The sequence below is a fragment of the Melanotaenia boesemani genome, chromosome 21 (genome assembly GCF_017639745.1).
Source record: "Melanotaenia boesemani isolate fMelBoe1 chromosome 21, fMelBoe1.pri, whole genome shotgun sequence".
NCBI lineage: Eukaryota > Metazoa > Chordata > Actinopteri > Atheriniformes > Melanotaeniidae > Melanotaenia > Melanotaenia boesemani.
The window spans coordinates 13,334,365-13,348,017 of record NC_055702.1 but is presented as its reverse complement, the minus strand read 5'-3'; the positions used below and the strand labels follow the sequence as shown (position 1 = coordinate 13,348,017).

Below are 13,653 nucleotides of genomic sequence, written 5' to 3'. Positions count from 1 at the left end.
ATTTTCTGTAGCTACAACTAAACTAAATGTGAAGTATGTTTCAAATGTTTATTTTACAGTGTTCTTGTCATTTGTTTTAGAAACTATAGTTCATTGGTGTTTTGATGCAGTATCATGTATTAGTAAATACAAACTATTTAACAGAATTTAATGGCCTGACCCTATTGTTCAGTGTTTTCCAGCCTTTTTCTTATTCTGAACAAGTTCTTTCACCATTGCAAGTAGTTCAGTAGTTTGTGTAATATCCCTAAAAAAAGACAAAACATCTAACCTGTATTTATTTGGACCTTGTATGAATACTTGCCTAATTTTGTCAGAGATGTCAGTAGGGCTTGCTAGTTGCACTGTCAGTGTTTAATTTTGTGACAGATATTTTTATGAACAAATAGTGCGTTATTTGAATAAAAAGTTTGTATTTGTTTTGTTTTATGAACAGTGAGTTTCAGTTTGCTCCTTGATGGTATTGGTCCTAATTTGTAGTTGTACACAGTGCCCTCTGCTGGGAAGTGATGGGGAAAAAAATGGCTCGTGTGAGACTGGATCAGTCAGAAGAATGCAGTGTCCTTCCTTCAACAAAGATATAAAATGTAAAACTCACCAGAGATTATCTGTAGAGGTTTTGTTATCTTCAGCCAGTTACATACTGGTAGATATGGCAGCAGACTAGAGCAGTTACTTTAGATTTTTGCTGAACAAGCACACCCCCCAAAATTGTATGCTTTTTTTGAAGGTGAAGAAAAAATGTGAAAATATGCCCCAAATTTTTCACTCAATTGTTCATTTAACAGGCCCTTTTTAAAGCTACTGTATTGAGGAAATTATTTATTTAAATTGTTAGATTGGTTTCCTGGTTAGAAGTGTTAGTTATTAAAGAAGTATATTTTACAACACTTTGCCTTAGATTGTTTAAAATCAATCTTGCATTGTAGTATAAATAATGAATAGATCATTAGGGTCTGTTTTTTTCCCGATTTACTATTATTTATTTATTTATTTAAATGAGTACATTGTGAAACTAAAAGAAAAAACAAAATAACTTGTAGGACAACACTGATAGTTTGAATCATGGTCAAATGTAATATGAACTAGATGTCATCTGAATGTCTTGTGTGTATGTGTGTGTTCCTATATTGTACAGTCTGCTAACCTCTCATTCACAAAATAAGTTGTTTTGTCTTACACACACACACACACACACATATATATATATATACATATATATATATATGTATGTATGTATATCTCCGGCCGGATGTGACGTAGCCGGCACGTTCACGTCTCACCCTGTGTTTTTAAAAAGCGGCGGTTTATGTTTCCACCACCTTTTGATGAAACGAAAGTATCAAGTTGTTCATCGAAGCTTTCCGGCACAATAATAAGACGTAAGTGGAGACCTGTTTTTTCCTTTAAACCAAACAAATAACGTGGTTGAAAAGAACGCGCTTTAATTTTCTGTTGTGGAGGATTTGTTTGGTTTGAGGAAACCTAAGCTAGCTAGGGCCAGCAAAAGCTAGCATGTTTGTTAGCTTGCTAGGAGGCTTGAGATGCGCAGCTGTTGTCTGATTATAACCGAAAACGATAAGACTTTCCTGTCGTTTTAGAGTTGTTACATTGTTTTGACCAATTTGTTTGCAAGAAATAGTACATTTGACAAAAGTTATATGACTTTAAACTAATAGATCATGATTGTATTTTTAACTTTAACTGTAAGAATGAGTGCTGTGTAGAGCTCAAAAATACTTTTATAATAATGATAATGTTGACAAGGAAAGGAAAACTCGAATGTTTTATTTGAATCTGATGTATAAAAAGGTAGGTTATTTATTATGTAAGTGGGGTGTAACTAGGTTACTTTTAATTTATTTTTTATTTTTTTCTTTTAAATGTTCTTTTTAAAGGTGCAGACCATACTCCAGAGAATCTGATTACTGTTTTTGGCAGTTGGAAATAGAGAGCGTACACAAAGTGCCCTCTCCCTTATTATTTAAATGCTGTTTTGAAACTTTGACAGATGTTAGGTTCTCAACAATTTATTTTTCTTATTATTGCTTTCTAGAGACTGCTTATGTATATCCATTTAATCAACACCTGTTTATGTTTCCTTTATGTTGATTCCAGTTGTTTTTCACCAGGATCATGGAATCAAGGCAGCTTTCTAAGGAGCAAGGGCTTCTTGGAAGGCTGTCCCCTGGAGAAAAGAAGCTAAAAGGAAAGACCTTCTACCTGGATAATGTGAGGAAACGCTCAACAGCCCTGCTTTTGGAGGCCATATCTTTTTTAGGAGGGGTAAGCTTGAGTGAAAATCATACTTAAGTGTATCCTACAAGTGCTAATTGAAATAGATATAATAATTAATTTTTGTATTTTTTTCATGTTAAAGGATAGTGATCAGGTTTTCATTGAGTATCAGCAGCAGTGGCTCTGGTGGTCAGGGATCAGAGCAGGTTATTTGTGTTGGTCGAAGAGGCTGATGGCAAAGATTGGGTGTAGGGCTGCACGATATTGAGAAAACTTGCGATATGCGATAACACTGTTTAGAGTTGCGATGATGATATGTTTCACGATACATAACATACTAGGATATACAATGTCTTTCAGCTTTAGGTGTTGTGCAAACAGACACCAGGTAGTTGGTACTCGAAATGCTAATAATTGACCATTTTAGTACAGCATCATTCAGCAAATGATGTGTGCATCAAAATCAATCGTTTATAAAGCAGTGTGCTACACAATGTCATTGTTTTTTTTTAAATTATATGCATCACCATCACTTTAAAAATGTATTCCCTATGCTTATCCACTTTAACCTTTTTTTCTCTATTTCTCTTATTCTTCCTTTTCAAAACTGAAACAAATTCATTTAAAATTGGATGGCAAAGTTTGTCATAACCTGTATCAATATTACTACAGTTATAATCAGTAAGACTTATCAAAATAATCCAGACACTGAAAGACTTACCGATGGCGAGATGTAGCCTGTGGTTGAAACACTGGAGTGTGATCCAGTTGTTCAGTTCGGTGGCCTTCACAATGTTGGCCCCGTTGTCCGTGGTGATGCAGACCTGTTGCTCTTCGTGCAGATCCCAGCTTGCTACCACTTGTTGTAATCCAAGAGCTAGATTTTCACTGGTGGGCGAGTCTGGAAAATATACAGTTTCTAAACACCATGTTTTCAGTTCAAAGTCTTAAGTAAGTAAGGAAATGCACGGTGAAACTCGTGTAGGGCTCTGTGTGCGACTGGACCAGTGGTCTGTTGTCTTAGCATAGTATCAAACATGACGCAGTTCGGACTGAACTCTTTGTCAACATGTTTCATACATTTCTGGAATGGCGACATGTGAAAAATAGTTCTGTGATGGGATGCTGGAACTTTGGTCCAGTTTTTTTTTTTTTTTTTTTTTTTTTTTTTTTTTTTTTAAATCAGACTCACAAAGCCCTCTTTGCTCACTGTGTTAATAGGCATCATGACTTTGGCTAAATAACATGTAATGCCTTTGTTATTTATTTATGCTGCTTTGATGACTTTTTATATGGAGTTCCAATCACAAAACTCTCATGCACGAATGTCTGTTGAACTTTTGAGATTTTGCATGACTCAAAGTTAGTAGCATCGTTTTTACCAGCATAAGATTTGAAGAGCTCTTCATAAAGTTCTTTGTGGTTATACTGTAGGTGAGAGTGAAGATGGGATGTATTTCTCCTGGTGGTTGCCGCAAGTGTTTGACATTTCCTGCAGAGTACATGCGTTTATACCAAGTCATCTTTATGTAACCGAAGTAGCTCCAAATTGCAGAAATGTTGCCTCTTTTTTTTTTTTTTTTGCCACAAGTTCTTCTCTATCCACTTTCTCTCCGCTTTTCTCACAACCTTCCGCTATCGTGACCCTCATTCATATCCTCTAATGTTAGCCAAACATGGGAGAATAGGGGCATGCATTTATGACAGTAAAAATCCATTTGATTGGCCACTGACACATGCAGCGCAAGGACTCACAGCTGCAATTGGAACAACATCACGCCAGTTCCTTAAAATACACGCAAACGTAAACACTCTTAACTATTGCAGTTTAGACCATCTTTGCAATATGTATATTACACAGGGTTAATATCGCAATGAAGGTAAATTTTCAATATATTGTGCAGCCCTAATTGGGTGCCAAATTTCCATCAGTCTGCCCCAAGGTAGCTGTGGCTTTGCAAGTAGCTTACGACCAATGCAAGTGCTTTGAGTTAAGTCAGCAAAAAACATAATATAAATCTAATCCATTATTGTTGTTAGTATTATTATTATTATTATTATTATTATTATTATTATTATTGTTGTTGTTACTTTAGGTCCTTAAATTGCTTTGAGAATTTTTTTCTGCAGGAATTTGTCTAAACTGACTGTAATTATTGCCACGGAAATGCAGTTTAGCTTTGTTTTGAGTGATGTGCTCATCAGTCATGTAGAGATTGGACCAAAAGTTTTAAGGTCGTATTATAAATAAACTCGCAGCAGTAACTGATGAGAATTCTTATTATTCTGAAGAGGGTTGAGAGTTTCCTCCACAAGGATGTGAGCTTTGTTCTAACTGGAAGCCATGAAGGCCTACAGGATGAGAAGTGTGATGTCACCAAAGGAGGCGCAAAGAGAACAAGTGAAGGACCTCAACATCTAGTTAAGCAGCAGGAGAGTGGCTTCAGCATTGGCAAACAGCCACCAGGAACCCCCAGACCAATGGTGAGTCACTGAAACATGTTTTAAAACCTGCGCTCAAATAACCTGAAATCTCTAATTTAAGGAGCATGGCATGAATGGGCGGGGGGGGGGGGGGGGGTATGCACCTATATGTATTATAAACTAAAAAAAAAAAAAAAAACAACATTATAATTCAAATATATTGCAAAGCAATTAGTGCTGGGACAGCAAACGCCAGAGGAAGCTCCCCTGTCCTCTGGATGAGCCATCCTTTATTCTGCCTTTCTTAAAAGTCAGGCTGGCTTTTCCATCATTGATCTGTCTGCAGTGTAAGAGCTGTATGTGATACTTCGTTGAAGGTGGAGACTCATGGCAGAAGGCTGTAAACATATTCTTGTTCTCAGTAATGATCCACCAGTAGGAAAGCAGACTTGAACACAAACAGGTTGCTGGACAAAAGGGACGTGAGATCTCTTGAGTTTCATTTCACCATGTTTGAGTGATTTTAGCCTGATGAGCTCAGCGGTTGTTCATATTAGTTAAAATAATTAACTCACCTCTTCACTTTGTTTTATGTTCAATCAAATGGTCCTTTTTGGCATTTTTTCTCTGTTTATTTAGACCAGGGGTGCCCAAAGTTTTTGCCTCCGAGGGCCAAAGTGAAATTGTACCAGTGAGCCACGGGCCAAACACAGCGATTTTAAGGGTGAAACACAAATAAATGTAAATTATAATTCTTTTAATTATTGTACATGCATGCAAACACATTCTTCTTCTGTGCAAATAACACACTACTAACATCACTATGGAAAAGTAACAGTAAAGCCACAGGTAGTAGGACATCAAACAAAATTACAGGCACTAATTCTAACAAAGCATAGTGCAAAATGTAAACAACAACAATGTATGTTCCACCAGGCAAATTGCTAACACTAGTGAGACACATGAAGCTGATCTTTGGACATTACTAGCCTGTCAATGTTCGGTTGCATTTGGCTCACTGACAAGGTAAGTATGTCATTGAGGTATGAATCAGTCAGGGTACCTCTGAGTCTGGACTTATTGAGATTCATGATACTGAAAGTCTGCTCACAGATGTAAGTGCTGCCAAACAGTGAAAGTATCACCTGTGCATGTTTCTTAATGTGTGGGTACCTCTGCAGTGAGACCTGAGTGTAGAAATCCTTCAGATTCAGTGACATAAATCTGTTTTTTAGCTCTGTATCACATTGAAACTCAATCAGTTCCATTTGAATGTGAGGTGTGTCCCAATTCAGGGTCTGCACACTTCGAAGTGCGGATTCGTCGGCCACATACGTCATCGCGGTGCGCGAAGTACTGTCCCAATTCACAGAATTTGAAGGACCCTCCGAATCCACCCTTCGAATCCGCACTTCGTTTGGCCTCAAACGAAGGATGCTGGTGATGCATCCTTCGCGGCCTCTTTTCTCCCACAATTCGTTGCGCACAGGACGGTGGCGAATCAGCAACCTCAGAAGAGTCGTATTAAGTTTAAATAAAGTTTTATTTGAAAAAAAGTTCGTTTTTTTAACTACACTTTAGTATAAACGTTACAAAACCAAGTACATTTAAAGCATGTTTGTTAAATGGTGACATTAAAATTCGGTAATATTTGATATTCAGTTACTTTTAAGGGGTTAATGAACTGTGTACCGGCTGGAAAACAACAGAGCCTCAAACCGTTTTTTTTTTTTATTTTATTTTATTTTTTTTAAACTGTCGGTGTTGCCTCTCCGTGTTCAGCGTCTACTGACGTTTCCTACGAGTAATTTCTGAGGTTTAAGTGATTAAACGTCCTGTGTTGTTGTTATGGGAAATTCTTGTAGACTAGGTAGGCTGTCCCATTTCACGAACGTTAAGCAGACTTCGAAGTGTGTAGACTACGGAGGACACTCTGTAGCCTACGTAGTCTGCGCACTTCGAAGTGTGCAGACCCTGAATTGGGACACAGCTGTGGTCTGGGACAGAGTCAAGGCTAACACTGAGAGAATAGGTCCATGTCTCCAGCACTTTTTCTGAAGTCCATAAAACGCACATCAAACTCTCTGTTTAGGTTGCTGACAAGTTCTGCGTATTCAGGCAGCTTCTCCTCTACCAGTTTGACTTCTCTCAGACTCTCAGTTTTTCCCACAAACCAGTAAGTTTGCCATATAAACTTAAATTTACAAACAACATGTGGCTCCATGAAAGACACGCATCTTTACTGATCAGCACCACCAAGAGCGCACAATTACAGTGGGGCAGAAAGGAGCTGTATGTACTTAATCAAGACAAGTGCCGACAGAGCGAATGGAACCCCAACGCAAAGCCGACAAGTTTGGAGGGGACTTATTTTCTGATGTTGACTGCCGAACAATATGCTCCAAATATCATAGCTACTTCTACTTGCCAAAATCTGCATGTAAACATATTCAACTATTTGTTTTGATGATTTTATTCTAATTAGGTAAAATCTTTGTTTTGGCTCACCTGCAGACAGCTGTCGGGAGAGTAATCCCAGCTTCATTTGAAAGGCCTTCACTTGGTCAAACAGCTCCGTGATAATCTGCTCCTTGCCTTGAAGCTGAACATTCAGTGCGTTGAGCAGGTCTGTGATGTCCACCATGAAAGACACGTCACAAATCCATCTGTCATCTGTAGGGATTTGGATGTCACTGCCCTTGATTTTCAGAAAGTTCGGGATGGCATGGCGCAGCTGAAAAAATCTTTTGAGCACTTTCCCTCTGCTGAGCCAGCGAACATCTTGGTGGTAGAGAACATCACTCTATTGCGCATCAACTTCTTCCAAAAGGGCTCTGAACTGGCGGTGCGAAAGAGCCTTTGATCGTATGCAGTTTATGATTTTAATGACATCGCGCACTACGTCTCCAAGCCCAGTTGATTTGGCACACAGCTGTTCTTGATGCAGGATACAGTGGTATTGTGCCAGTTTCCCTTCACATTCAGCAACTTTCTGAGCAACAAGTGTGGCAAGGCCTGCTTTTTTGCCAATCATGGCAGGGGCACCGTCTGTTGTTAACCCGACCATTTTTTTCCAGCTCAAACTGTACCTGTCCAGTACTCGTCCAACTGCTGCAAACAAATCCTCGCTTTTTGTTGTTTCATGAAGCGTCTCAATCTCTAGCCAGCTCCTGTGAGATTTCCATGGTGTCACTCACTCCTCTGATGAAAACTAAAAGCTGCGCTGCATCCGAAATGTCTGTGATCTCATCACATGCAAGTGAAAAAACAGTAAATCCAGATGCTTTGGTTTTAAATTGTTCCTTTATGTCCCGACTCATGTCTTCAATACGGTGGGTCACCGTGTTGCGGGAGAGGCTGATTTGAGAGAAAACCCGTGTCTGAGATGGGCAGACCAACAAAGCTGCTGTGGACAGACAGTCTTTAACAAAATCCCCAGTTGAAAAGGATCTTCCAGTCCTTGCAATCAGAGCTGAAATTTCATAGCTGGCCCGTGTCACGCTGTCCTGGATAGCTGAGGGCCGTGCAAGGGCACTTTGCTGTGAACAGAGTTTAGCTAGCAGCTCACTGGACTTCTTCTTTCGCGTCTCTCCTTGGTACTTAGAAAATGCTGCATGTTTTGTGTCATAATGACGACGTATATTGTACTCTTTTTGTACAGCCACAGACTGTTTACAGATAAGACAAACTGCCTTAGAATTAACATCTGTAAAAAATTATTTCTCTTCCCATGCAGTGTTAAAATGCCTCTTGTCTGTATGCCACTGCCTATGGCGCTCCATGTTTATGGTTCAGGCCACAAATTTAACATTACATATGCAAAGGCTCATGGGGGATCTTTGATATGAATAGCAGCACCATGAGTGAGGTGTATAGTCCCATACAGCCCTATATAAAGTAGTGGAGCCCAAAAGTGTTTCCAGGTAAACAGAGGTTACCAACCAGAGCTGGTTGATCTTTCATAAATTGTGTATTTTGGTTGCTCTTTCAAGAATGACATAAAAGGAAGAAGTTTGATATCTATTTGGCGGGCCAAACCAAACAGTCAGGCGGGCCAAATCTGGCCCGCGGGCCCCACTTTGGGCACCCCTGATTTAAATGAACTATGGAGTTAATAAACATCCCATGAAATATGAATGTAAACTGGTCAGATTACAGCCAAGTCTCAATTCTGGGTGATAATCAAATATACTTCTTATAAAGTCCTTTATAAAGTTATTTTTTAGCTGGTAATTATTTAATTTATGCAGAAAAATATTTTAAAGAATACTAGTTTCATTGGTCTTGATTTAATTGAGTCCCACTGGAGCTGGGATGATGGATTGGGAGATACTGTATACATTATGGTCTGTGTTATCTCTCTCCACAGGCTTGTGGCAGTCGAGGAAAGGCTCTGCTTGAAAAAGCTATTCGCAATAATGTAAGTCAGAGGAGCCAACATGGACTGTAACCCATCAATCAGTGACTTCCAAGTTTGTAATGTTTATTGATCTTTTTTTTTTCATTTGTATATCTGTTTTTATTCTGATTATTATGTTTTGTAGGAGCGACTGCAGAAGAGCTGTGTTTTGTCTAGTGCTCGGTCATGGGGAGTGAAGATTTTGTTTGCTGATGGTATCCTTTTGGCAAGTGAGGATCAAATGAATTACTGACCATGATTAGTATGTAATGATGCTGTGCTCACAGAAGATGGCACCATCTGAGTGTTTTTGATTTGTACTGATCAGCGATTTCTTACCAACTGAAACAGTTCTGTGAGGCAGGATTTCAAAGCTGAATTCCTGATATATTTTTACTGGCCTCATGTACTGGCAGTAATGTAGATGCCTTTATTCAGATATTTAGGGGGAAAAAAACTAAACTTTATCTTTTTAATGTGAAACAGTTTTTCCAAATGTCTCAAATATAATTAAGAAAATAATTTCCAAAGCAAAAGTTTAAAATCTAAATTCTTGGGTCACATGTGATTAATAGTTTTTAAATGTGGACATAAAAGATATAAATGTGATTTGCACAGTAGAAATTTGTGATTGCTGTTTTAAAGTAATGTGTTCCTTAATGCAGTAACAGATGTCCTCTTATATCTGAAACAATTGACTCGAGACTGTTTCAGTGCTAAACAAAAGAGGACAGAGGTAAGTTTAGGCTGATTGTTCCCATCAAGTTTTATCTTTGTATAAATTTTAAGGAGAAACGGGGAAATGAGTTAACTTGGATTAAGCATTGTTCTTGTTACTGGAAGAATTAGAAACAGCGTAATCATAAAGAATGTAAATAACTTGGCAGAATTGGTGGAAATACGCATTGTGATTTAATATAAGTTTTGCTTATTTGTTATGTTTGTTTTTTGCAGAAATCTTCAACCAAACAAAGTTTTCCTTCCGTTAAAGGTTAGATTCATTACATGTTGATTTTTTTTTTTGTTTGTTTCTATATGATTTTGGGTAGTTTAATTGCTATCCTGTTAATCCTCATGTCTCCTGTTCACAGCTGCTGCTTTGAGGTCTCCATATCTTAAAATTGAAGACTCAAGTCGGTAGGTTTCAGTGTGGTTTATTTTCTCGGGTTCAAGTACTCTTAAGATGAAGTTTCTTTTCTTTAGAAATGAAACTTAATGAAATCATTAAAGCCAAGTCTTCTACTGAAATCTTCCATATTTTGATTCCACTCATAATTCAGCCAGGCAAAAGGCCTCATGTTTAAGTTTTAGATTAGATCCTTTTTTGCAAGTCATTTATGATGATGACTATAAGGTAAGAAATTTCAGATTCTAACTGGCCCACTGAGAGATAGGTGTGGAGGTATGAATTTCAGTCCAGATTATTGTTAATTGAACCTGTTCAGAAGTCAGAATATGTAATGTGATAAGCAGCGACCTCCTCCAGTGGAGCAGCTCCCCAGGAGTCCAGAGCTCAAGCAGATTCGATTTCTTTTTGTTGAGGCTTTGCAAGCTGCTAGCCTCTTCCTGCAGGGGACCTCCATGTGTTAACAGGTCCTTTTATTTTCCCTCTCTTAAGTTAATTGAAGTTCTCGGGCAAAGCTTGGATGGTGATGGACCTATGATATCTAGAAGGCCAGCTTGGGTCAATGTCAGATCAATCAGCTCATATTAACTCTTTCTTAGTGCTTACAAAAGGTTTCCTGTTGTGAAATGTTTTAGAGGATTTAAAAAAGAAAATAGACTGTTTCGTCCGTTTGCATATAAAATTCAAGCATTGTTAGGCTGCATTTAATTATTTTTTCTTTCTAGTTTTGACAGTAACAGTTTTTTTTATTTACAGCCTAACATATTTTTCTTATCTTATGCCAAATGACCAGGAAATACAAGCCCTTGCACATGCAGTCGATGACCTTTCCTGCTCTGTATTACTCCGGCCGATTTAGTCCCTTCGAGTCTCCTCCTCCTCCTCGGTTTGAGAAACAGATGGAGCAAAGAGATGATAAAACAAGGTTTGTTCAAGTGTGCTTAACAAGTGAAATATAACAGTACATTGCTAACAAACAGTCTGGACATACATTTATTCTTCATGTGCCAGTTATTGGTAAAACAAAATGGGAAATGCAAGTTTTTTTAGAACTTAATAGAACGTTTGTTTTGTTGTTGAAAGCTGTTACGCTAACAATTGATTGTTTTGTAATTAGGGAAAAGAAAGATGAAATTCAGGATAAATCTCTGAGTCTGCCCAGGTGTAATCCTTCAGCTTGGCGGCCTCGCAAAAAAGACCTTTCTTATTGTGAATGCTGCCGTCAGTCCTTCAGTAATCTGGAGGAGGTGGGAATCTTTCAGAATTGCTTTTTTGTTTTTGCTTGTTGTGTTTTCTTCCCTCACCATTTGATGTCTTTGTTTTTTTGTTTTGTCTTTGTAGCATTTACAGACTGATCAGCACAGATTATTTGTGCTGGATCACTCAAACTACAGAGCAGTGGATCAGCTTGTGGCTGAAATGCTTCCAGGCTTTGACCCCAGTCCATCTCCGCAACGAAAAGAAACACTGAACAGGTGAGCTTTGATTGTTACCAGCATAGTCCGAGTTATAGAATTGCTTGTTCAGTAGAACCACAGCGGCTTTTGTCTGTTTTTTAAACTGGTTTTCTTTGTCCTTCTCTAGACCACCAACTCCCCTGCCCATCCATGATATCTGTGAACTGGAGCCCCTTACTGATGTTGAGATGGAGCAGGCTGTTATGGCTCTGCATAGGCATGGTTCATCATATAATACTCCCATTTCCAGTCCTAAACCAAGTCCTCTTTCCTCTGACCCTGTCAGTCCATTACCAGGTGTTAATTTTACTGTCCCAAATCCAGACACTTTAGCTGCTTACACTCCTTTCAGTCTTGAGACAGGCTGCCAATTCTCTGATATACAGCCTCATGCTTCAAGCCCAGCCATGCCTGTGTTGACTGTTGAACCACAAGCCCAGGATCAACTAGACCAACGGCCTGAAGTTCTCTCTCCATGCCCCATTGATCCTTGTCCCTTCCTTGACCCCTACTCCCTGCCTCCAGTTCTCAGCCCCCAAGTCCCATATTTTCCCCACATTTTAGATGACCAATGTCCCTATTCAGAGCCCCCTATTCTCAGTCCTCAAAAGTGCACCATGGAGGAGACTTGGGAAGGACACACTTCAGATGAAATGAACATTGCAGAGTGTATGTCCACAGTTTCTCTTTCTGTTCCTCTTTTTTCTGTGGCACCCAATGCTGAGAAAGAGGGAGAATCAAATCCAGAGGAGCTTGTTGGATTCAGTGGACTCATATGTTCTAGCAGGCGTTTGAAGTGTGCTGCTGTGTTGTCACAAGGATCTCATTCACTCCCTTGTTGGTCAGCAGTTGCACCAAACCCCAACAAACGCTGTCGATCTGCCAGTTCTGAACAGAGCCAAAGTAAAAGGAGGAAGATGGCGTCATTCAGGCACAGTGGAAGCAGGTCTGATGCAAGGCCTAAAGCTGAAAAACAACTAGAGGACAAAAAAACTGTTTCTGAAGGCTGTTTATTATTTGAAAAGGACTCTTGTATAACACAGTCTTGTCTTATCCCAGATGTCACAATGTCATTAACTTCTTGCTCTACGACTGGTTTAAAACAAACTTGTACCACTTTGCCTTTTCCTGCTGAACAGTATTTCACCCAGGTACCTAACCCAGCTAACTCTGTCGATGATCAGCCATCATGTCTGCTGCCCTCAAAAGCAAAAACCTTTGATCCTCTTCTTGACACTGGCAAAACTCTCTGTGCGATTTCCAGTCAAGATTCTCAGCGTTCGCTCGCTCACTCAACCTCTGTCTGCATCGAGCCAGCCCTCATCCCAGACCTGGCCATGCTCTCCTCTTCATCATCAGACTCCGACTGGGACTGCGACCTGCTGTCACACCTGGATCCCACCTCAGCTGCACCACAGACACCCATGGAGCACAACTGTGAGCTTGACAAAGAACTGCTCCACAGGCCATGTCCCTGGATGCACAACACCAGCTACGAGTCACATCTGCACACCGTCCTTCAGCCGCCAGGTGCAGCCACTTCTCTGTGTGGGGAGGACCCGGACCCAGACCCTTCAGCATTTTCCAGGACTGTGGTACAGATTGTTGAAGTTCAGCACTGATGTTGGTTTTCTAGAGTATTCTTTGAAGAACTTCTACCAAAAAGCAAGTCTTTAGTTTTTGAAGTGGGCAGTATGGAAGCTCTTAAAAATAAATGTACAATGAATAAATATTTTAGACTTAACTGACTGGAGTGTAATAATTAACCACTTTTAGAGAACATTATTGAATTTCACCTCATATTGTTGATGCATTTTTTTTTTGTGGATGCTGCATTTTTCCAGACATTTAGAACATTTTTCCTTTCAGCTCCTGACTTTTTCATAAATAGACCCACCAAGCAATATTCTGTACGTTGTGCTGACTTCAGATGTTCTGCAGCTTTGTCCGGGAACACATGGTAGACCTGAGAATTTAATGAGGCCTTTCTGAGAGGGGGCATTACTCAA

The 13,653-nt window shown here is 39.3% G+C and overlaps 1 protein-coding gene across 2 annotated transcripts; it reads left to right on the top strand.

Moving 5' to 3' along the window:
- The first annotated feature begins 1,276 nt into the window (after positions 1-1,276).
- Positions 1,277-13,388, top strand: dbf4b (DBF4 zinc finger B). Of its 2 annotated transcripts, none has more exons than XM_041974284.1 (12): positions 1,277-1,382; positions 2,119-2,286; positions 4,531-4,722; positions 9,032-9,082; positions 9,207-9,276; positions 9,733-9,797; positions 10,016-10,052; positions 10,153-10,198; positions 10,981-11,112; positions 11,305-11,434; positions 11,529-11,662; positions 11,772-13,388. In XM_041974284.1, the coding sequence occupies exons 2-12, from the start codon at positions 2,137-2,139 to the stop codon at positions 13,264-13,266; spliced, it is 2,502 nt and encodes an 833-aa protein (XP_041830218.1). In that variant the 5' UTR covers positions 1,277-1,382; positions 2,119-2,136; the 3' UTR covers positions 13,267-13,388. The 2 variants fall into 2 exon arrangements, with proteins under 2 accessions (XP_041830218.1, XP_041830219.1); XM_041974285.1 differs by having other exon boundaries at positions 1,279-1,382; positions 2,133-2,286.
- The last annotated feature ends 265 nt before the right edge of the window (positions 13,389-13,653 follow it).